This window comes from Manis pentadactyla, chromosome X (assembly GCF_030020395.1).
Source record: "Manis pentadactyla isolate mManPen7 chromosome X, mManPen7.hap1, whole genome shotgun sequence".
In the NCBI taxonomy this organism is placed as follows: Eukaryota; Metazoa; Chordata; class Mammalia; order Pholidota; family Manidae; genus Manis; species Manis pentadactyla.
Window position 1 is genome coordinate 26,541,109 of NC_080038.1, and position 26,204 is coordinate 26,567,312.

Here is a 26,204-nt window from a genome sequence, read left to right on the forward strand (position 1 = left end):
CTAGACTCCAACACCTAAAATTCAACACCATCCTATAGCGTCTGGGAATTAACTGTCAGCTGCAGGCATTGATTCCCCGCCAGTAGGGGTCCCCATCTCTTTATGCCAGCAATGCTGGAGGGGTGAAGGGGAAGCAGAGGCAAAGTTTCAAAAGGCCAGACCCGGGCTTCCAAGTAACAGTTGCATATTTACTTCCTTTCTTAACAATTTGCCAGCTATTACTTCATCGCTCTCTGTGGTTTGCCACCAGTTTTCCCATTTTCACGGCTATTAAATATTTTTCAGATATCTCTGCTGAGATGTATGGCAAATTAACAGCCTCCCCTGATTTAAATCCATACATATTTATAAACTGGGTACTATCTACTCTCCCCAGCATTTTTTTGCCAGTGGTATTTTCTACCATATGCTGTACTACCTGAGGCTGGATACTTAATCACCAGCTAAAGATATCATACAGATGTGACTCAGTTGCTTCCTCAAAAACCCTCAAGAAAAACACTGAAGAATTATTTTCAGTACCATATTAGATCTTGAGTTCTGTGCATATATTTTTCTTACTGTACAAACTCACTCATTTCTACTAATTCTTTGCACTTTTAAAACTCTCACAAAACCATTGTTAATGAACTGATATACATAGTATGTTACTCATCACTGGTCTCTGCACCCTCAGAATAAACCCATTTATATATTTCATATTACTTGCTCATCTTACCCTAACATATTTCACTCTGTACTTAATGTACTTCCACATGTTATTATAGACTCTGTCCCTTAAATCCAGTCTAACTGTATCCAAACTAAAATCCTCTTTATCTAATTATGACTCTCTATTCAAAAAGTCATTTTCCTCCTGTAATTGTTGATAAATATTCTCTTATATTCTTCAAGTATGTTCTAAAATCTCACCTTTGTTATTATTTATGATTAGCATTGAAGTGACAATTTTCTCTCCTTTACAAAGGCAATCGTCACAGACTCCCTAAACTAAAAATTTTAAAAGTCTGTTGAACAGAATAGCCATGTCCTTGAATTTTTTGCTATTTATAAAGGATTTATTACCAAACCAAGGTCATTTTTCAAAGAGAAAACTTCATTTCCTGGAAATTTCAAAATATCAAAAAGTGCAGTGCATGTTGCTAAATATTCAGAAAGTCCAAGTTTTCCCTCAAAATCACATTATACACATGGACTCTACTTAATCTTTGTGAAGATCTCATGAAGACGATGCAAATTAGATCAACTGCACTCCCTCATGGTCAAATTGGGAGATATATTTGTGTGTGTTTGTGTATGTGTGTGTAAATAGTTTAAGTAAATTAAAATTTAAAGACACAGAAACGCATCGAAAAGAACTGAGATACTTGCAGTTTAAAAAGTCAGTTTTGAGTTGCCAGTAACATTCTTATATGGAACTTAATGCTACATGATAACTCTGCTAATTATGCCAGAAGAGCCTCCTAAATGGGTACTGTGTTTTGTTAATTTTCTGTACAGTGAATGCCACATAAAGGACTAAACTGACACACAAACTTTAATTCAGTCATTTTGAATATACCATTTGGAACTTATCATTCCCACATGTGTAAACTTTGAAGGTAGAAATCCTTCAAGCTCCCAGACTTAACTAATTTCATTGGTGCACGAGGTTATGAATGGCCATTTGACATCTTTAAGTATCTTTGTATGTGGAATTTCATAAAACTTATGAGTCTCATCTTTAGAAGCCTAAAAATAAAATGTTGACTTCCGTGCAATACGTTAACTGTTGTAGGAGCCTAAGGCTCTAGGTCTACACTAGATAACAACCAATCAAATTTTTAATATACATTTTAATTAGCTAGAACACATGCTTTCATGGTTAATGGAAACAAATATATGATTCTTTTTCATTAGCATTACAATATGGAAGAAACCTTTCAGGAGATAAGATGTCAAAATTTTGTTTATTATATTTTTAATAATCAGCTTCAGAGTTCTAGAAAGTGAGAAGACATTTTAATTCCTTATTGGTATACAGGTGCTTTCCTGATCCCAGACCATCTGATGCACTCCTATTTATCTTTCAAGAATTGAGTTCAAGATATACAGATTCTGGGAAGGTTCTGTTGATCATCCTATACATATCCTTCCCCCTTTATCCTTCCTTCTGGGGAAACTGGTCCCTCCCTCTCTTATGTTTTCACATGTTACTTGCTTTTAAAAATTGAATAAATAGAACAAAAATCAAATTGGAATCAGAGAGATCTTATAAAATATCAAATGAAATTTAGTGCTAAAATGCAGTATTTTTAGAATTTTGAGATGTGATGAGTACATGGTAATGACTGTACTTTGATAGTTACAGAATATCATTAAGGGGGAAAATCCTATTTAACCAGGAGAAAACAGGTCAACATTTAGATAAATACCTCCCTCAAATCAAGATACTTTGTGTACTGTATGTGCACACAGGTGTGTGTGTGTGTGCGTATGTGTGTGGGTTCGTGTGTTCTCCTTATTGGGAGTGGGGAAGATAGGGCTATGTGATTGCCTCAGATTTTTTTAAGGTATGCGATGTATGTGTTTGTATGTACATGTATATTTGTGTGTGCTTTAAATGTTAAGTTGATATGGTACCATAGAAAATTATTGAACTGAAAGTCAGGAATCACAGGTTTTAATCACACATCTTCATCTTTGTGCTGTTTACTTAGGCAGATGACTTAACTTCTCTGATCTTTCCTTACTTCTTCATTGAAATTGCAAAAATTAAAAAGCTTCCATCAAATTCATCTTAAAATAGAAACAAGTACTTTAAAAATGTTTTTCTTATATGTGTTTATTTACCTCACTAATTAAGGGATTTTTGACCTAAGACAGAAAGCTGCAGTTGGCATTGCCTACACTGCAGCTTTGATATTCCAATTACGTCAGTCTGTATATCTAGCAATCAAATTCAATAACATTCTTAAGGATGTTACAAAATTCAGTTATAAGATGAATCCTATTATAATTCCCAGTTATAATAACTCTTTTCAGCAGTTTAACAGCACAGCAAACAAAATATATGAGAAAAATGAAAAAGGATACTTTTCTCAGTTAGTATAAACTTACTACATTAATAGTCTTATCAGTCTATCTTCCTTATGATTGCATGATCTTATTTACAAGCTTAAATGTATTTCTAGTTTTATTTGTATAAGTTTAAGTACATCACTCATAAAATAAAATGTTTCAGTACAGTAAAATTTAATGATTCCAGATTGCACTGAAATGCATCTTTAAAAGATACTAAAAAATCAATTTCTGTGTAGTTTACCTTCTCCTAAAATATGCCAATTTAATGTGTGCTTCAAAATCTGAATTCTAGTCCAAAACACAAAATTTGTCCTTAAAATTATGTGTCTTCTTCAATGTCAAACCAAATTACATGTTTAATGTGCATAAAAATACTGCTCTTTAAAATATATGCCTTTGGATACAAACCCAGTGATTTAATATTTTTAAGCTATAGATGCCAGAAAACTTCATGAGGTATCTGGCATTGATATTAATCTTGTACCTCTAGGATAGCTGATTGCAGTGAGCAGAATGAAAAACTTATAAAAATACTGCTTCTCTGAAAAAAGGGAAACTTAGATATTTTAACATCTGGTACATAAAAACCATTCTACAATAATCTTACCTTGATTTGGTAACAGATCTTAATCATTTGCAAATACATTGGTAATATTTATTTCTAAAATGTGATATGGTTGAAAAGAAGTCACTTTTACATCTTCTGTTAATAAAACTTTCAGGGAAACACACCTTAAAAACTAAGGGAATCCCTAAAATTCTAAGATGTCAGAACCAGCTATGTTAGAGGAATTCGTTATAAAGCCAAGGAGTGTGAAAGCACATGGACAAAAAATTGCATGACCCAGAGGACTGGAAATAAAATGTTGCTAAACCACAGATGCCTAGAGCCTATTTTTCAATTTCAGTAAATTGAAAGTCCCTTTGAAACAGTTCTGTGCAAGAAAATCACTTTAACACAGGTTAACAGAAATATTCTCTTAAGAGACAGATGAAATCTTGTCATAGTAGTAAATATATGATCATACTATGTAATATGCTCAAGTTGAAAAACCTGAGCAATTTATTTCAAAATCAAATTTGATGTTTATTTAAAATGGTGCAACCAACGAGAAAAGCTGGATCTGGCCTTGTGAGAAATCATTATGGGTCACTAGAGGGCGCACTGTCCCTTTCACAGCTTGCCTGGTCCTCAAAGTGGCTTCTCTTATTTTCTTATCTACATAATGATAACATGGTGACAAATGGATTTTTCATGAGAGTTCTCTCACAGAAAAACATAACATGTCCAAAGATACAGATAAAATGGTGCAAAAAGAACATGTTAGTAAGACACTCTCAGATGCACAGTTAAAATGCCTTTAGCCATTTTAACACACACAAAAGTATCTTCACGTCATAGTACACAGATTCCCTTGAGAGAATGTCTGTAGTCTGGGGAGACACGCTTAGTCCAATTAATTTAGTAGCATTTTTGGGACTTTGCAACCCAGTAGTTTCTCCTTAGTTCATTAAATTTACCTAATTTTTGAGTAAGTACATAGATACTCATGCTCTATATGTCTGTCTATAATTATATTCCTGTACTATCTAGATGGTTTGAAATGTTAATTTTACATTCAAATTCAAAGGAAAATAGCATTTTTAAGCATCTTGTTCAAGTCACATGCTTTCATAAAAAACAAGTCATCTCCCATGTGAACTGTGTAGGTTATTATAATCTTCCTTTTATAAAGAGACGATGAACACAGTTTAAGAATTCATCATCCTGTGCTAGATGTCTGGGTTCAAATTCTGACTGTACTGCTCCCATAAACCCTGTGACCATGAGCAAATCACCTGCCCTTTATTTTCTTGTTTGTTTTAGCGTTCTGTTAAGGACTTGTAAGGGGTAAAAATCCATTATTATAATTACAATAATAAAAACTGTGAAGAAAGTTATAGCAAAGACAATAAAATAAATAAAACTCATCAATAGCAAAATAATCTCATCCACTATACCCTTTACTGCAGAAACAGGCAAACTATGGTCCATAGCACATATCTCAGCCGCCACCTGTTTTGGTAAATAAAGTTTTATCAGAACACAGCCACACTCATCATTTACATATTGTTTATGGCTGCTTTCTTGCCATGAACGAGTAAGTTGAGTACTTGCAAAATAAACTATATAGTACACAAAGTCTAAAAGAGTTACTGTTTGGCTCTTTAGAGAAAAATCTGCTGAATCTCTCCCTGTCTATACAGTGAAACTGAGATGGTCTCTTTCTCAACACTCAGGGCCAAAATAGTGTGGTTCACAGTAGCCAAACTGTTTTGCTTTCTCTCAAAAATACGCATTGTCTCTCCATGCCCAGATGAAAGCCTACATTCTGTAGTCTGACGATGAGGATGTTTTTTTTACAATGAATGCAACCTATCTTTTCAACCTCACTCCTTATTTCTCTCTTCCTGATACCACATACATCAGCTGTAGGTAAACAGACACACAGTCCTGTGTTAAGTACCACTTATATACAGGTTTGTAAGATAGCCTGCACTTGAATTGGCCTTACCCCTCACCTTGAGTCCAGTACACCCTATTCTTTAACTGTCCACTCAGACGCTAATTTCTCCATGAGCTTTCCATGTTCAACTCTCTAGCAGGATGTGAGCCTTTCTCCCTTGCAACTTTTTCTTCATGACATAGTTTATACTAGAGTATAAGCTTCCTGAGGGAGGGACTAAGTATGGCTCATAGTCACAGCAACTGGAGTGCTTTGCAAAGCATAGTGATCCATTAGGTATTAGTTGAAGGAATATGAAATTACCAAGAAAACTAATGTTGCTGTTCTCACATTCTTGATATTATGGACTCATACTAACTACAGGAGTATTCAAAGAACCCCTCCACTTGTTGGATGGTGCCTTGGACCCCGTGGGAATCAATTTAAACTTTAAAATACTCTCAGGGCAAAAGCTCACTGAGTTTAAACGACTTCAGCATGCTTTTATGTTGCAGGTCTTTAAGGTTTAAATAACTTCCAGTCAAGGTTCGGAAACTATGTAGTGCAATGCGCAAAGCCGTTTAAATCTGACGTGTATACTTACAGCCCCACTGCCATTTGTCCAGCATCATGAGTTGCATCAACCCATCTACTTCTTTCAGTGAACATCTCTATTATCCTCAGTTAAAACGTAAGGCAATATTCACTGTTCTACAAAGCCAGTGTCTTAGTTAGCTCAGGCTGACATAACAACATACTGCAGACTGAGTGACTGAAAGAATAGTTTATTTTCTTATAGTCCTTGAAGCCAGAAGTTCAAGATCAAGGGGCCAGCATGGCCATTTTCTGGGGAGAGCTCTCTTCCTGGCTTGTAGATGGTCACCATGTCAGTGTGTCCTCACACAACAGTGAGAGGCAGAGCAAGCTCTCTGGCGTCTCTTCTTATACAGCAAAAATCTCACCATGAGGGCCTCATTTTCACGACCTCATCATCTAAACTCAGTTGTCTCCCAAAGGCTTCATCATTCCTGAACACCATGAAATTCTAGATAGGGCTTCCGGACGTGAACAGGGTGGGGGCACAATCCAGTCCAAAGGAGATAGGCACACTTTTATTTGTGTGTGGTGGATTTATAGAGGCACACATTTCTGACTTGGGAAGACATCAGAATAAGAATATTCTCAGAGATGTCAGGATGCAGATATTTTCTATTATAACACAAATGTGGCAATGGAAAGTTAACTGTTCTAAATTAATAACTAGGAACTTGCTCCTGGGGCAAGGGCGTATTTTTTATCTAAATGATTATAAAGAGAGGCATGTATAATAAAAGTTCCACAGCATGAGCACAAACAAGGCAAGTCATACAAATTCCATTTCGGACATGAAGAGAGAGATTCTGAGTGAGATTAAGTGACTTGTTTTAGTCACACAAGTTTATGAGTGGAAAATCCAAGGCTGGAACCCATCTGTGCTGTCACAGGTCCATCTGATCCCAGACCTGCTCCCCAGGTTTCTCATGTCCTGTCTGTATGAGAGGGCCATACATATGTCACCACTGCTTGCCCTCTGGCTTCCAGTCAGGTTTGCCAATTAGAGGCACTGGCAGAATACTGGAGGATGGAAGGAAGAGAAAAGCCAAGGTACTTTTCCTTCATACTCCACATTTGGTGGCATTTCCAGAGCAGCTACATCTCCACTGTAGCTTCAGTTTCTTCCAGACAGGCCCTCTGCCAATCAGTCCAAGCTCCTGCCTGGCAGTCGTGACAGTGTTAGTCCTAAGGCAAAGGCCCTGGCTTTCAAGCTGTGGTACCATCTCCTTCGTAAGCTATTCCTTCAGCCGGGGATATTAGCGGCTCCCTGATGCAATGCTGGTGCTTTGAGCTGCTCACCAGCCCCTGTGTACTGGGGTGCTTCCCAGTTTTAACCAATCTTCTAAATCATGTTTTCTCTCACTCTGAAACACTTGAGTGGCTTGTATTTCCTGGCAAGACTCTGACAAATACCCCTTTAACATTCCATGGATATTTCCTGAATTCCTACAGTGTGCTAACTTCTGGGTTAAGCACTATAGGTCTAGAATTGAAATTGTTCCTGCCTCCAAGGAGTTTACTGGAGGTACAAATATGCACAAACAAAATCATTACAATAAAAGTCTGCAACTGTTATCATGGAAGTATTAGCAAGGCTGAGAAATGCCTGTGAGGTTACTTCCCCAAAGAGACAAGGGATTCAGTTGAGGGGGCCAAGAAACATGGCAGTAGAAAAAAGGAAAGTACTGAAAAGGGAATCTTGGGTAGAGAGAGCAGTAGGTGCAAAGAAACAGAGGCTGGAAGGAGACTACAGCATCTGGAGATCAGAAAGTAGTCAAATTAAAGTTGAGAAGAGGTCAGCGCCACTTGCAATGCAGTTTGTGGCCATTCTGTGAACTATTTGTTAATAGTCTGTGACAAGAAAAGTCACCAGGGTATAAATCAACTAAGTTACTAGGTATACTGTTTCATCTGATTTCCTTTTAATTGCAAGACTTTCTTGACAAAGAAAGCAGTGCATTGATATATATTCTGGCTCAAGCTCCTTATCTCATGGTGAATTGAAAATAAACAGTTTGCAGACTATTTTGAGGAGCACTGGCATACAAAAAAAGTGGGAAGGAAAGAAGGAAGTGAAGCTGTAAAGTTAGGGAGCTAAAGATCAGAAAGGAATTTCTGTGCCATGAATTCCAAGAATTATGGGCAGAGGAATGATCTCATTAAAATTGTATTTTAAGATACCCCTTAGGAGGCTGTAAAGAGTATGGGGTAAGAAGGGTGAGAGCAGAGGCAGCAAAATCAGTTAAGAATTTCATGCAGAAAATTGCCAGAGACTGAACTAGGGGGAAGGCAGCCTGGCTGTAAATTAAGGAACAAATTAAAGAGAATTTAATAGGTGTACTTGAAGGGATTTAGCAAGGTGACAGATATCAAGACCACTATGAATGGCTGCACAGGTTGTTCACCGCACAAGTCTAGATGGTATTGGTCTTAAAAGCTACCATGTGGGTGGCACTCTCTAAAGGTGTACAGTCTAAACTGCAGAAGCACATTTGAGATGTCTATAACAAGTCAAGGTGTCAATGCCCAGTGAGTATGTGGATGACATAGGTGTGAACTCTAGGAGGGAGGCTGAACTAGAGATGTTAATTTGGAAATCATCAGATATAAATGAGATGAAAAATGATGTTGCCCTGGGCAAGAATCATGAGAAGAAAATGAAAACAAAATTTGAGTCTTGTGGAGACTGACCTTAAAGGAATAAGAAGAGGAGACTGAGAAGACATTGAAAGCCAGGCAGAAAAAGGAAAGAGGATAGAACAATAGCCCAGAAACAGGGAGAGGACAATTTCAAGAAGGGACTAGTCATCACTATCAAGCACAGCAGGAAGGTCAAAAAGGGTAAGAACTGAAGATCAGCCTTTGGAGCTGGCAATTAAGGAGCTCTGGTGATCTTGCTGAGAGCACTTTCAGTGCCTCATGTAGAGGGTGAGAAGGGGAAGCAAAGAATCAGAAGTAAGGGACTACAGGCCGTTTAGATATTCTGATTAAAAATCAGCTTTTCTTTGCAATCAACTATGCTTCTTCTTCAGATGAATAAACGTGACTACCATTTCCTTCACTTGGGGGAACAAGCAAAACTGCACCTCACAGTTCTGGGAATAGGGCCCTGTCTTTCTCCCTGTTGGTGTCTCTCTAGATCTTGCATTCTGAAAGAGTACATTTTCATACAGCCACTGTGGCCAGACATCCAGAGCTATGTGCATTAGCTTCGAGGACCAGCTCCCATTACAGTGTATTTCAGTTCAAAATGTGTACTGGGCCTCTACCATGCAGAACACCCCCTACCGGGTCAGGAGTGATATAGGGACCCAGGTCCAGGAAGCTTTGTGCCTAGGGGCAAAATAAGCAAATGAATAGATCATTTCAGCAGGAAGTTACAGAGGTGTAACAAGATGGAACAGCAGCATTACTGAGGCCTAGCCAGAAGAGATCCCTATCATTAGGGCTCATTGGAAGAAAAAGAAGTAAGAGACAGGTTGTAAAGGAGATGTTGCTCTAGTGCACTCATTACCAATATGAGCTCTGAACCAGAAGCATCAGCATCACCTGGGAAATGGTTAGAAACTGACGTTGTCAGGCATCACTCCAGACCTGCTGAATCAGAATCTCTGTAATCTGTATTTCAACAGACCTTCATGCTAAACTTTGAGGGCTACCATTCTTGTGCAAGGGGTCTCAGACTTTGAGGCCTGTAAGAAAGACTTGAGAAGGCTGTAAAAGATTCCTGAGCTCACTTGCACAGCTTCTGATTCAGCAAGTTTGGGGAGGGTCCCCCAAATCTGGATTTCTAATAAGCTCCCAAGTGATGCGCTTGTCTCATGCCATCGCACTATGAGTGTCACTGCTCTAAGCGCTCTCTGGCCACTTAGAATGCCTCTAGAATCGCATTCCTACAGTCTTCAAGACATATTTATTGATTTATTCCTGACTCATACGATAAAATGATTTTAAGAACTTTAAATGGATGGTCATCTTTTTGGGATATCTGAAGGTGGTATGTATGGTTTCTATTTTTCACCAAAAAGTTTCTAAGCTGAAATTTGACTTTATGACCAAGGTCATTTGACTCTAACACATAAAAAGAAGCAGGGCCTTGCAACTATAACACTGGAATGGAAATTAGGAGACTCGGCACTAGTCCTTATTTGGCAACCGAAAGCAAGTTATTTAACCTTTCTGGACCTCAATTAACCTGTAACCCTAGACAAGTCTAGAGTCTACTTGCCTCAGATAAAACAAGCAAAATTTTATTTTTCTGGGCTATGCCAAGGGGCAAAAATGTTATTACTGAGACCAACACCCCAGGTGTTTTAGGATCAATTCATATAGAATATTAAAAAATTAGCTTAGACACATAAATCATCTAATTAAAATTTTCAATGAAGTTAAAATTATTTCATTTACAAGTTCCAGATTATAATTTGGGACTCAAAATTAAAATAAGTATCTAACACAAAAATATTTTAGGCATTAATCTCATAAAACTGCAAAAGGAGAGGTATCATCTAACACTTATCTAACTTCCTTCCAAGGATGTAACATAAATTAATGCCATTCACTTAGTAGATATAAAACAAAGCTGAAAAACAAAAAATAATAATGCAGATCTGTAACTGTCTCAGCAATTTATTCTGCCATTTGCTAATTGTGTGGGAAATGGTCAGAAAATCAAACTTGAGACTGTCTGCTTTTCCAGGAGAGGATGAAGAGACTAGATGAATTTAGTATTTGTAAGTGCCTCTATGCATCCCCTGAGGTCAAAAGTACTCATTTATTTATACCATACTGTTGACCAGAAGCCTTACCAATAACATTAACAAGGAACACATATTCTGTATGAATAATTTATGTATTATATACTGAATTCTTACAATAAACTGGAGAAAAGAAAATGTATTTTTCAAATTGCTGCTAATCTTCAAAATATTTTCCAATATATTTATCGAAAGAAATATGCATGTAAGTTGGACCCACACAGTTTAAATCCATGCCATTCAAGGGCCAACTGTAATCTCAATAAATTCCAATTAACTAGATAATAGATCCAGTTTTCACCTAGTCTTGAGTTTCACATTCTGATAGTTGATTAAAAAAAACTAAACTGCAAGGATAATTTATTGTTAGAAATAATTACCTTATGATCCTAGATCATCAGTTACTTTTGTATATCTTAGTATAAGGATGAAATTTTATGCATTAAATATGACAAATGTAGAAACTGCATAATTATTTAGGCATCAACTAAATACACCTTAGATATTTAAGAAACTACAGTGTAGTACAAAGCCGAATTTTAAATCCCTACAATTTTTTGAGTAAATAATATCACAATGGATAAAATTAGCATTACTGAAGAGTACTAGAATGTTCACTTGTTTATTATTAAGAACAATTCCATGAAGAACTAGGTAGAATTCTCAAGTGCTACTGGAATATAAAATTTTAGTTATTACTAGCTGAACTCTATTAATCACTCTTTCAACAAATATTCACTGAATGTTTATAATATGCATACTGCTATATATGGAATCCAAGCAAAATATAAAGAAATGTAACAACAAGATTCCTTTGTTGTGACTGGTGATGAGAAAAATTTATGTGGATATGAAGACATATAGCAAAAAGAATGCAATGTAACTTACTGCCTGAAGTGGAAAATTGGGGGGAAGCTAGACATAAAATTGGTGGGAGAATAACACTGAAGACCATAAAAAGCAGCTGTGCTTTATTTCAGGCCAATTAGGAATTACAAGGATCTCATGTCTGGAGGGTCAGCAGCATAAAAGCTACATTTCAGATATATTAATTTGAAGAAGATTGATCAGAAAGGTGGGCAAGTATCACCACAGGGAGGTATATGGCTTCGATCATGGAGTTGGCAGTTAGAATGATTGGAAAATGATTGAAATCTTATCATTTGCCTGGTAATATAATGTAATAATAATAAATAAGGAGCAAGGTAAGAGACAGAATGACAGAAATGGAAAAGTCAGGTGGTGACTTCTGTATTTGAAAAGGAAGATGAGAAGTTAATTTTTTTATTATATTCATTAAGTTTGAGATGATGGTTACTTAAAGATTTGTTTTCACCGATAACACACAGCCACCATCTCCACCTGCATCACCCCCATCACCTCTGCCATCACCCTCTACCTCCATTACATCCACTCGAACCAAACAAGAATGATCGATACTGCATTTATTGAATTCTTACTACCTTACAAGCACTGCATTAAACACTTCCTACATAACCCTCACAGTTAGTATTTTATAAAGTGAGGATAGTGAGTCTGAGGCACAGACATTAGGTAATTTGCTTGAGATCATATGCTAGTCACTAAGCAGACAGGTTTCCAACCTGAGTAACTCTGATTCCAAAGTCCATGCTTCTTCCAATATTTATTACTCCTTTAGACATAATGAATTATAATAAGTAAATGTGTGTGCAATGTATGGGTAACTAACTGTGTGGTTAACTGGAGGCAACAAATGTTTGCATTTGATAAAGCACGAATTGAAGCAATGGCTGGATGCACAAGTAGGAGTGCCCAGGTTTATAATTTTAAAGATATAAAGGGGAAATTTGAGGGAGAGAGTCATATATTTGGAACTATAAGACTTTGGAGTCATTCACGTAGAACCAGACTCGAATCAACAGAAATCAAATAAAATAAAGAAGTCAGAAGGGCAAAAAAAAAAATGGCTGCACGAAATACTACCATAGGAACTGGACAAAAGGAGGAAAGCAAGTCAGGCAAAAAGTGGTAGAGAAAGAAACAGTACTGTGTTAGAGAAGCTGAAAAAGGAGATCATTTTTTTTAAAAAATCAGCATTCAATAGAGTGTCAGGACTGTAGTCTTGACAGTTAAATGCTAGCAGTTCTCACATGAGACAAGAGAGGGTCACTAGCTGCCATGAAGCTTTCAGTCATATCTGCATGATGCCTCTTAAGCCACTGCAATATTTTAACCAGATTCTATCATGTAGCAATTATCGCTTACTGAATTTAAATAGCTCCTAAATGTTTGTCCGTTTGATCTCTTCACTCAGTCTAAATATATCAAAATAGAGGCTTATATAGAGTATCTGTTTTACTACTGTACTGTCCAAATCAGGACACGTTTGAGAGTGAAAAGTTGGTGCTATATACAGTTATGCTGGGATAACAGTTATAATTTGGGATGGATTCAAGCAAACCAAATCATAAGATCACCTTAGTCATGTATCTACTGAAGAAACATTTTACTACACAGTCCAGCTTCTGTAGCCAGGCTACCTAAGTTGAAATCCTGTCTCAGGGACCCTGCAGCTATGTATAAGAGTAATAATAACCATACCTATCTTGCAGGTAACTGGGAAGAACAAGTGAGCTATACAGACAAAGTATCTAATCAAGTGCTGAGCATATAATAAAACCTTCAGTAAGTATAAGCTTTTATTTAAGTAATATATTCTTTATGTTTCCAATTGGACATCTCATTTCAGGCCCTTACAAAAACTGCTGAGAGCATGTGATACAAACAGAACTTAGGAGACACACACAATATTTCACCACTAATCACGCTTTCCTGAAAACAAAGTAGTCAGAACACAGTTTCCCTAACCACATTCTCCAAACAAGAGCCAAGAAAAAGCTTTGGAGACAAGTACCAAATGATTTCCCTCATTTGTGGAGTATAACAATGAAGCAAAACTGAAGGAACAAAATGGCAGCAGACTCGGAGACTCCAAGAATGAACTAGTGGTTACCAAAGGGGAGGGGTGTGGGAGGGTGGGTGGGGAGGGAGGGAGAAGGGGACTGAGGGGTATTATGTTTAGTACACATGGTGTGGGGGACCACGGGGCGAACACTGTATCACAGAGAAGGGACATAGTGGATCTCTGGCAACTTGCTGCACTGATGGACAGTGACTGCATTGGGGTATGGGTGGGGACTTGATAATATGGGTAAATGTAGTAACCACATTGTTTTTCATGTGAAACCTTCATAAAAGTGTATATCAATCATACCTTAATAAAAAATTTAAAAAAAACAAGAATAAGCTTTGGAGCAGAGAGTACTATGAAATCAATGTGCTCTGTTAGTTTCTGTGTTAAGAAAGTCCTGGACACATGAGAAGGGTAAAAAGTAGTTTTCCATATTGCTCTGGTTGGAAAATAGTTGGAGTACTACCAGGTTGTTGTAAAGGATCTATAAATCCATGTGCCCACTCAGCATGGTCTGTGGACATATATTTAATATGACATTAAATTAATATCCATGCTATTAAGATTAATGAAAAGCAAATTCATTAGCAGCTTTACTGATTTATTTTTGCCATTATGTTTATTTTCCATCAGCGAATGTTAAAATTTCAACTACCATCATGAGTGGAGTCCTTGGATGTTGTTTTCCCAAATAGAATGGTAATATTCAAAGATTTTGAGAAGCATATTACTAGAACAACAGTCAGCACACTTTTTCTGAGAGGCCCGGTAGTAAATATTTTAGGCTTTGTGGGCCATACAGTCTCTGTGACAACTACCCAACCCTGCCTACATTGTGAAAGCAACACAGATGATACATAAATGAAAGAGTGTGGCTGCATTTCAATAAAATCTCATTTATGGACACTGACATTTGAATTTCATATAATTTTCACATGAGGAAACACTATTTTTCTTTTGATTATTTCCACCACTTAAAAATGTAAAAACAGTCTGAGCCATACAAAAACGGGTAGCAGGCTGGATTTAGTCTGCAGGCTTTACTTTGCTGACCTCTGGATGAGAGGATTCGCTCAACCAAGCAGATACAACCAGGCAGAAAGGCCCAGTGGTTTACTGTGGAATTATGAAAGTATTTTTATAAGTCATGGATTAATAGAGAAGTACTGAAAGTCTCAAATAATGTCCTTGAATAATCCCTCTAGGTGTTTATTTTTTCCTTTGCCTAGAACATCTGACACTATTTTTAGGTGTGTGTTTGTTTTATACTTCTATATACTCTTGTATATACAAATTCTAATGTCAAGTGTTCCAGGCATTCCTAAACATATGCTGCTTAGAAACATAAGACAGACTTGAATTTTCTTTCTTAATCTTAGAATGATAATAATTGGAATGAGAAGGAAATTGTGCCATTTTTTATGATTTTCACACCAGCTTTGTATTTATGAGATTTTATTCCCATCATTTCAATATATCCACTGATTTACATAATACCTTACTTATCTACAAAGTCTGTTTGAGAATATCCACAGAAAGATCAGTTAAAAATTCTAACACTTTCAAGATAAGACTTTATAAATATCAAAGAACAGGAAAATCTATTCTGTAATTACTCCTGATTTAGGATGCACAGATTGAGACATTAGGTTCTCGTAAACCAGCAGAATGGATCTCGTCTATTGTAGGTGCACTTCTTCGTGAAAATGTACTTTCCATTACTGGGAAAAAAGACATTTAATGCAAAACTAGGCACTGAACAAGTAGGCTCTTTAATAAGAAAAAAAGATAAACTTTCAGGATAAAATGCATCCATGGCAGTTCATCACCCCCGGTTTCTTCCTTCAATCCAAAGAACAGTACTGCAATTAAGCATTCAGTTTTTCTTGGGATAGTTATTCCTTGGGAAAATTTTAAAACTTCCTAATTTTTCTCTCTAACTTAACTGATATTACAGGCACCTGGGGCTTCTGGAATTACTGTTTATATAAAAGCACTGCCATCAAAACAGCTGTAAATGAGTTTACCTGCTTACCAGTTACTTTATGCTTGAGGATAAAGTCATAAGGTCCTCTCACCTTTTCCTGATTTCGGAATCCACAATAATCTGCCTCTTCTTTTGGGGAGGTGGTGGCGGAAGTTCCTCTTGGGCATGCTTTACCAGAATTTGTTCCCTCGTGGTCACCATAGTTACCGTTTCCATTACAGTTGTCTGTGTTAGGGATGGCTGAACGGTGGTGACAGCCTGTGAAATCTGTGAGAAGTATTGAAACAGAGGTCACACATTGCTTGAAAGACTTCAGTAAAGACTGTTTGCAGTGGCGAAAGAAAATAATGAGAAACTGTTCCTGCTTGTTGGTAAATTGACCTTCAGATCAAAACAGCACCATACTGAACCCAAATCAAATTGTTTTATCAGATTTAAGTTACACTGACTGAAATCGCAAAGGAAGGTCATCTCAAAACCAGAGGTCAGCTTAGTGCCTCTTCAATTTATTGGTCAAGCTATGGGAAATAAAGGGGTAAGGATGAAAAATTCAGGGCATCATTCTGACACTTAATTAGACATGCTGTTTAAAGTATTTACCACAATAATGTAATTTTTACTAAGGTGTTTCAGCACTAATTCCATTGCCTAGCATGTTGTAGATGTTTATTAAACAGTTTGTTGAATGCACCTCTGGTTACCCTATAGAGTGATTATTTATAGTCTATACATCTCTAAGCAAAATTATTTTAACTTTATAATGACTTTTTAATAAAATAAATGCCCTTTGAAATTACAATAAAAGGTTAATATCAAGTGCCAGAAATAACATTGAAGCTGAATGTTATTAAAATGCTTAAAGCACACTACTCTTGGTTGATTTAAATTGGTGAATACAATAAAATATTTGACCTTCCAGAGATAGCATTAAAGGTTCTTCTTGGTGCAGAATCATACTAACTCTGTGTTCAGACATTTAAAAAATATGGGGGAGGCATAGACCATCAGTCTTTGGAATAATATGGTTTGTAACCCAAGTCGTGAGAGGCCCTCACCTCAGTAGCTGGGCATTACCAGACAGACAAGTTCTATAATGATTAGACACCCACCTTTTTTCCTTAGCCACCAATTCTCTGTCTCAGAGTCCTCCTGTTATTAGGATGGAACAGATATCATTTGGGATGTTAACTGTTCCCTTCCAGTTATCCAAATTATTTGGAAGATCTATTTCCAAGGAGATCAAAACAGCCTGCATGCACATCATCCACTTTTGATACATGAGATGCACAGAGGCAGGGATCTGGCTGGAACTAAGATGAGTTTTACTACTTCCCTGAACTGTCCAAGAGATATAGAAAGGGTTTGGGGTAACCTCCCTGCCTCACACGATGACTGATTCTTTGTTGGAAGGAAATCAGGCAAGCCTCAGGATGTTATTTCAGCTTCCAAATAGGCAACTGACAGTTGGCATGATGTCTTGTGTAAAAATTGATTTTGACAAATACATTTTAAAAGTGCTACCCTTTGTGCAAGCCACATCCTTAACATATGTCAAGGCCTTAGGGACTTCCATTTTGGTAGCTTTAATAGTAAAACAAAACAAAAAAGAAGATCACTAAGAGACACTGAGTTTCTGCATGTGACAATCAGAAGTTTGGTCTTAAGATCTCCATAGATTCATTAATCCAAAATCAACCACCGAGCCTCAAACAATAATTACATCCAGTGACAAGTTATCCCAAAATGAAAGCAGAAAGTAACATAACTTTTAAAAATATTGAAAGTATAACTCCAAAAATGAACCACACTCAACACAAGATGATGACTGCATGGTCAAATTACATTTACTTTTAATAAAAAAGAAAATGTAGTTCTTAAGTAGAAATCTGAGAGCATTCAATTTTTTCCAGAGTAGTATTTTTTAACCATGAGCAAACTTTTTTTTTGCATTAAATAATGACTTGAACAGAATATTGTTCAGACAGAAAACTTCTAATTTTATATGTGCATGCACCAGAATGTAAAGATTCTGAGAATACAAACCTGTTTTTAACAGTGATATCTAATGTTATGGAACATTTGTGCTACTGAATATTTGACTGTGAAACCAATTTATGTAATAATATTTTCTCATTGACACTTATGAAATTAGCCCTTGGAGGGTAAAGAGAAATGGCAACTTGTATACTATGAAAAGGCATTCAAGAATATAGCAAACTGCATAAAAAAGAGAAAAAACAATCATTTTTAATAAAACAGTTAAGATATGGATTTGTAATTGTTCTGTACTATAATTACTGCTGTACTGTAATTGAAAATACTACCTCATTTCCTTCAGACTGGAGAAATAAGAAAACAACTGTGCACTGACTCTGTAAATATAGGCTACAATTTATTATATATAACAAATTAATAATTGCTTTCAAAACCTACTCCCTATAATCAGAATGAAAAAAAAAAACAATTGGTCGTGTATGAAATCTCCCAATGGCTTTAGTTATTGACTGTAAACACTTAATTATGTGTTAGAATCACTGAAAATAGAGACTAAAAAAGATTATGGAAGCGATTAGCATAACCTTGTATAGGATTCACTACTCCCAGAAGCAGACAATCCTTCCTAAGTATGGCAGGAAACTTTTCCACTGGTGAAGATCTTTACACCTCGTGGCAGCCTGCCTTACTTTCACTTTGTTCATTTACAATTTGTTTCAAACCCTGAACCAACCCAGTAAACTGAGTTTTGTTTCTACCTGACAGTCTTAAAGATCTGAAGCTTTGATAATCATGACTCTGATAAATCTTATTTCCAAGCTCTATAATACCAGGTATTTGCAAGAATGAGATTGATTCTGATTAGTGCTCCAAAAACTAGGTTTCCTGGCTTTGAACATCATTTTCAATTAAAGCCATCTAAAATTGCCTAAGTTAATCAGCAGCTGAATCACAATGTTGCAATTAAATTCCAACATGTATTCAATATGTATCACTATAAAACATTAGAAATGAATAAAAAAGACCTCTATTTTTAGAGATCTTACAATATAGTAGTGAAGGTGGCAACCACACAAATAATTGTGAGACAAGGTCAGTGCCGCATGAAGATATATACGCATGCAAAATAATTATCTGCACTGAACATACAATAATCAAGGAAGTTTCTTTTTAAATGTTACAAAACCAAAGTTCTCTCAGCCAGTATCTTAACACTTACATCTGTTTTGGTGCTATAGGCTGCATATAGATTTATCCCTGTTCATAAGATCATTTGTAACAGTAAAATACTGGAAACAAACTAATGTCAGTAGGTGATGGCTTAAAAAAGTTATAGTACATGTATATGAGTATTGTACGTTTCAAGTATTTTAATGTCATTGGAAAATGTTTATGTTACTGATAAACAATGTAACATATAAACATTGGTGGTTCTTTTGTGACAGAGAGAGCATAGATAATTTCTACTGTGAATAATCCACTTCTGTGCTCTGCTTTCAAACTTTCCAAGATAAAACATTTTCTGCAAAATGTTGCTTTTGTAAACAGAAAAAATGCAAAGCTTTTTTTTTCAAATTGTTATTTTAAGTCTATCATTCCTATGTGTCTTTACAATTATGGAATTATGTCATTCAAGCACATTAGAATTAAGGCAACTGAAAATCATATAACTGTAATGCCTTCACTAAAATGTTGAATAGGGCAGGGTCAAAATTAGAATAAATAGATTGAGCTATATTCAACAAACTTTGAGTCTACCTAAATAAACTTTTATCCAGTCATAAACAACTTTCTCCACTTTGACTATAAATATACAGAAATGACTTTTAAGTGTCCTCAAGAAAATACATTTCTTGTAAAATACTAGTCCATTGATCTATCAGTTAATCAGCCAGTCAAAACGGAAAAGAGTTAGTGTAGGATTATTTGGCTTTAGATTTGGAAGCTAGCTTCTTTCACAGTGATTAAAAAGACCTTCAGAGAGGTCTTTGAGCCAGGGCCCACAATTCTCAAACTCCAGGGCCCTCGTTCACATACTGTAACATTTGGGGCAGGTTGGTTACTCTCTCAGAGCTTTGATTTATATTCTTCATATATAAAATAGGAATGGTAATACATCTCTCACAGGGTGTTCCAAACGGCCAGCTTGATGTGCAATTTCTGTGGTCACCCAGGTCCCCTCACTCAGAAGGACCCCATGTTTGGTTTCATGCTGTGCTGTCATCCTCTTGAAATTCTTAATAACTTTTGAACAAGAAGCTCTGCATTTTCATTTTGCACTGGGTTCCACAAATTATGTATCCAGTCCTCACTGCACATAATCACATGATGTCTGAACACAATATGTACATTTTAGTAATAACCGCTCTTTTCAAAATGTTCAGAGAAAATTCAGAATTTTTTATATTGAAGCCTCTTCTTACTCATGAGGTTATATATGTTAATTTTGAAAATTTACATTTTTTCATTGTGATAAAAATTGAAAGAGAATTTGCCCAGTCTCTTGATAGTTCTTAAGAGTATAACTTCTTGCAGTAAAGTTTTATAATGTTGGTAGGTCTGGAAAAAACTAATTCTTCAACTACGAAACTCTTCCTTACAATCTTTGCCTCCATTTGTATAAAAGTACACATTGTGAAAAGCAATTATATGTACATTTAAACTCAAAGAATATCAAAAGGCATACAAAGGAGGGCAACACTTCTTTTCCACCACTTTCTCCAATGTCTCAGGAACAACTACTTGTATTTACCATCTGCTGTTACATTTTAAATTCACTTTTTTGGTGCTGTTATTTTACCCTATATTCTTAATTGTCTCTTTTAATTTCCCATTTAATTATTTAAATATGCTCAACTTTGTAAGTTCTTTGGGGTTAGAGATTTTTACTTCTTGCATTGTGAGATATTGTACTATTTGAACAATTAAAGAACCCTACTAAAGGAGATTTAAGTTATGAGGAATCAGTTACCAAGTTTATTTTATCATTTTCATTATTATCAAAATGCTAATACTTGTAACAATATGTACCAATTATGGAGCTCTTTGCATGTTCCAAAAATTATGCTAAGGGCTTTGCATTCACTATCTTATTTAAAATAGGACAGTACCTGCATCAAAGGCTTAATAAGTGGTAACTGTCATTACCCTATGAGTAAGTACTAAGATTATTCCCATTTTATAGAGAAGAGGTAAATTATTCAGGCAGATAGAACTTTTAAGTGGCAGAGCAGAAATAAAACTCTTGAGTGTTCCAACTCGTAGTAGCTATATTCACTTGCTGCTACACCTATTCAGATTTCTAGATGGTGATTTTCCTTTAAGTGGTATAACTGGGTGAATTTGTGTTTGCATCCACACACATACATAAATAAAGTCAGAAGACTGAAAAGGCACACAAAGGCATATGACAATCTGTTAATGCTGTTTAGCTCTTGACAATCTATAATTAATTCTGTGCAAAATCAATCAAATGAAAGGTGAATTTTAAAAAATACGTAAACAGGATGACAACTGTGGATCAAAGTTTTTCACTGTGTTATGTACACATAATTTTATCATTGATTTTTAATGGGTGTGAAGGGATTGCAGTTCTGCAGTTTGGAACAGGCTGCATAATCATAGCAACAGCTTTAGCTGATAATTGGTAGCCAGGCTTAAAATACTCCACAGGCATACTAGCAGAAGGTACACATATTTGATGGTGTAAGGATTTATAACTCTAAACAACAAACAGGATTTATATGTTAAACGTTATGAGAAACCTGGGGTAAAAGATCATGTACTTGTAAAGGAAGCAGAGTTATTAATCAAAAGGCTATAAAATGCTCTATCTCAAGAATAAATGTGGAGGAGTTTACCACAGCTTACAGGAGTGCTAAAGTTCATGACAGTGGCTTGGCAACTAAGCTCTAATATTAATTACTATCCTGTTTTAATACTGATGATAAAACAAAATAACTTCTTGAATAGATACTAACATTGTAAGCATGAGCACAATTAGAATGAATATTAAAAAGACATCATAAAAGAAGTCATTCTCCTATTTGAAATAAAATCTTTGATAGTTAAGATGGTTTATTCTGTAAAATTGTTCAATTTCATGCATTTTGCCCCTCACTTCAAATTATCTTTCATACAGATTGTTAGAAAGAAGAGATACATATTGCCTTCAGGATTCCTATTAAACACAGAATTTGAGTAACTCTGTGAATCAAGTGCATCTGCAAAATTTCAAGAAGCAATGAAATTTATTCTTTCTAATCCACCTGACCTTCCTCTACACACCATCCGACATGAAGTAATGAAACATTCATTAAGTAGGGATGCAAGTTCTTAAGTATTATGTTTAGGAAATGAACTTGTATCTTTCTTTTTGTGCTATGTCATTTATTGTCAGTACACAATAGATGTATCATGTAAGTAGTGAGTTTTTTTTAAATCTCCATGGTACTTTAATTACATACTCATGATGAGTGAAATGTAATCATTTCAGAAGTCAGTCTTCTTTGAACAGGAAGATAATTTTATTTTCATTATCTCTTCTAGCCGTCACTGAGATTGATATTACAGAGATTTAGTTGGGATTTCTTCACTAATTACTCCAGAGTTTTATGTAAAATTTCAAGCAAAGAGAAACATATCACAGACATTTAGAACTAAAAGGACAAAACAGAAATTTTCCTTGACCAAAATTTTCATTTTATAAAGAATGAGAAATTCCAACAGTTAATTCAGCTTAATCTCTTAAATTTTCAGTGCCTACACTTTCTGTTATTGTAGATAATGAATTTACACTACTGCACCGATAAACAAGGCCCATTCACAAGCACCAACTTTAGCTGGAAGTAGCAAACAGATACGCTTCGTATCCAAAGTTTTTTTGAGCTATACCTTCAAAATTCTCTAAAAAAACCTTTAAGCTAAGCAACTGACCAAAAGTTGCTCTAAAATTCAAGATGGTTAGCCCATGAGGTTACATAGTCCATGAGTAAGATAAAAACCTAAAATAAGGGATGGAGTTTTAATTATAGATTTTATAAAGCCATTTAATTTTTTTTAAATTAGCAGCAGGCTGATTAGGCTTGGAGAGCTTTCAGGAACCAGTGAAAAGTGCTGTCAACTGAAAGGCCTTGGAGTATTTTGAATTAAAATCATTAAAAATGAAGAGAGTTAAACCAATTGGCACCATTTCAGGTATCAATAGGCTTATAAAACAGTACTTGGAGCATGAGTACAATCAGAATACCCATGTAAAATACTTTATAGAAAGTAAAAACAGAGATCTCTAAAAAAAGAGAATGAACTCAGAATTGAAAGAATAAGAAACTGTCATCTTAATACTTTTGCATTTCTCTATTTGCATTTCTGGTATAATGAAAAGCATTGGCTTATTATCTTCAACCATGTTTTACATGACTTCACATGTCTAGCAAAAGTTTTAAAACTCTCAGTAGGACCTAAATTACATGGAATGTATACATACATAATGATCACCTCTATTGGGGCATCCATGAACACAGACACCAACATACACAGCATAGCATAAACATGTACTCTCATGTTCAAGGAGAGGGCAATTCTCAGTATATATTAATTTTATTTTTAAAATATTTGTGCTCATAGTTCAAACACTGTAAAAATGGTCATTAGGAATATAGCAGAATATTCATGATATGGTATTAAGATCTATGAATATATATATGAATTACAGAATGTTCTTTACTCATGGAAAAGATAATTTTACTGTTTAAAAAAATCACAAAACGACAGAACTTTCACACTTATCTAGATACATACAACCTTACATCTAAACACCGATGCAGTGTGATATAACTTACCATAATATATTATAAAGCATAAGAATACAATACCCTCACCACAGTATATGATTTCAATTTAATGAAGAAAACTAATGTTTCAAATCACTTAAATTATATTTGTTTAAAATATTAACCATAATGCATTTCTATCATATCTATTTTTTTATTGAAATACAATTTTAAATCAGTTTCAAGTGTACAACACAGTGGTTCAACAGTTCCCCACATTATTAAATCCTCACCCCCACTAGTACAGCTGCTGCCAACATAGGAAGATGTTACAGAATCACTGGCTGTATTCTCCATGCTGCACTACTATCCCCATGACCAACCTACTTATAATCAAGATAAAAATACATTCATGAGAGTCACAGCATTTAGAAAAAAAAATCTGTGTAAATTTCAACAAGCATATTTATATAAAAATTTGGAGGAAACACAGGATCATTTGAGTGTTTAAGTATATTTCATTTGCCCTTTTTTCCTCATTTTAAGCACACACATACAAAGGGTTATTATCCTAACTTTTAGAGACAGAAAATATTTCTTTTCTCTAGGTTGCCTTCTCATCAACTTAAGTATCTTCAGTTTGTGTCCAGGTATTTATTCAAGCCAAACCTGACTTTAAAATGCGGGAGAGCAGCCCTCACAGTTGATTTTTCTTCATGTTTTGATCTCTCGCCATGCTACTGTTTCATAAGGTCAAAATCCCTCAAAGCTTTGACCTGAACAGTAGTCAAATTTCCAGGCACACAATGTTCTTTATATGAGCACAATCAGACGCCTTGCCATCTCAGTCACAATTCCTATATCCTACTAGATTTTAACCATTACCAGACTTTTGCTCATTCTTTATACCAATCATTTAAAAGGATTTTTAAAAGACTGAGTATACTGTGTCATAATGGAATGGATTTTTCCCCCACAAATATGCTGGAAAATGTGCATACAAGTGAGCTTTGTTCTTGAAAATCACAACCTTACTCTCAACATTCTTAGAATTCTTCCTATGTTATTTTGATCAAATTTTATTTGGCATCCAAGAAAGAAAATCAATGACATTTTTCAGTTATAAGACACTATTTCTTTGTTCACTCTATATCCTTTTAATTCCTCTTCCCAGGGTACCTTCGTTTTTTATCTTTCTAAGAATCCCTAACCCTCAGCAATGATTTGGGTTGGACCTATGATCATGCATTTTTGGGAAAAACCAGTGAGCAAAAACTGAGACATGAGCTTAAAAGAAGGCTCAAGTGTAGCATTCTAGGAAGCAACTTGCCTAATGTAAGTCCATTTATCTGCTTCTGGTCTTGTATAGGAGTGTATAACTATTTGAAAATAAAAATAAAAGGAAATCATAGTGAACCACAACAAGACCTCCAGACTCTCTAAACAATATGCCTTGCATATCAAGAGCACCATTTTTTTTCTTTTCTCAAAATGCTTTCATGTCTCTGGCTTTATTTTATCTTCATCACATCCCAGCAAGCAAGAAGAGCAGATGCATGTTGAAATGTATGTTGGACAACATTTTATAAAGAACTATACAAACCAAAGCTGGACTCTTTTATTGAAGATCTTGATAAGTTTAAAAATAGGAGGTTAATTAAGTTTCCCTGGGTTGTAGTCTCAGAACTTTTAGACCATTAAACATAAGGCTTCTAAGGCTTTTCACCAACTAGAATAATCAAATCATGATGTTTTAATGTTAGGCACAACCTTCTTTAGAAAGTAGTCTCATTCCGAGGGAATGAGCGTATTTAAAGATTGCATTGCTAGAGGGATCTCCATTCTTCCCATTCCAGGCAGCATTGTAGGAATCCAGAATATGGAGATGGACACATATGTCATTGGCTTGTTAATTCAATGGTTTTAAAAAGTATGGTTTGCAGACTGTATCAAAGGCTGCATGCAGATTACTAGCCTACTAGCCTACTGAATGAGATTTTTTGATCATGGAGTCTAGGACTATGCATTTTAATCAGTTTCCCAGGTGATTATTATGCACATTCAAGTTTGAAAACTACTGCATATATTGCAAGTGAATGAGAACATAACCTATTGTTAAGTACATCTCCCTAAATATATACTTTTAAAGGGATGGATTTCATATTAACTTCATCAAATAATGGCAATTCTTCTTAACATGGGAACTGATCATTTTGCAGTAACAATAATCTATGGAACCCATGGGTCCATATTGGAATGATATCACTCCTGGCTTAAAAGTTATCAAATGTTCTAATGCCTCACACATTTATTACATAAATATCAATGGTAGTGCAGAGTATCCATGGCCAGATCACATATTATAAAAGGAATCATTATCTGGTAGTTGAATCACTATAGATCAAGTGACTGCTAAAAATACATTCAATAGAAAACAAATGGAAATTTTATTATGCTCAATGACTGCAATTTACATTCCTTCAAATTTTAAATTTTAAATATGAATTTTATTTTCAAAGGAAGATTGAACTATGATTGAAAATCATATGTATTAGCTGATCATACTTTCCTAAATTATATTTCTAGAAGCAATACTTC

At 35.4% G+C, this 26,204-nt stretch overlaps 1 protein-coding gene across 1 annotated transcript in view; it reads right to left on the minus strand.

The window, feature by feature from the left end:
* Nucleotides 1-26,204, minus strand: part of DMD (dystrophin) — a 2,193,636-nt gene that overhangs the window by 1,422,567 nt on the left and 744,865 nt on the right. Inside the window, exon 17 of the mRNA XM_036917975.2 lies at nt 15,932-16,107. Coding sequence (XP_036773870.2) covers nt 15,932-16,107 — 176 coding nt within the window. The remainder of the gene's footprint in view (nt 1-15,931; nt 16,108-26,204) is intronic.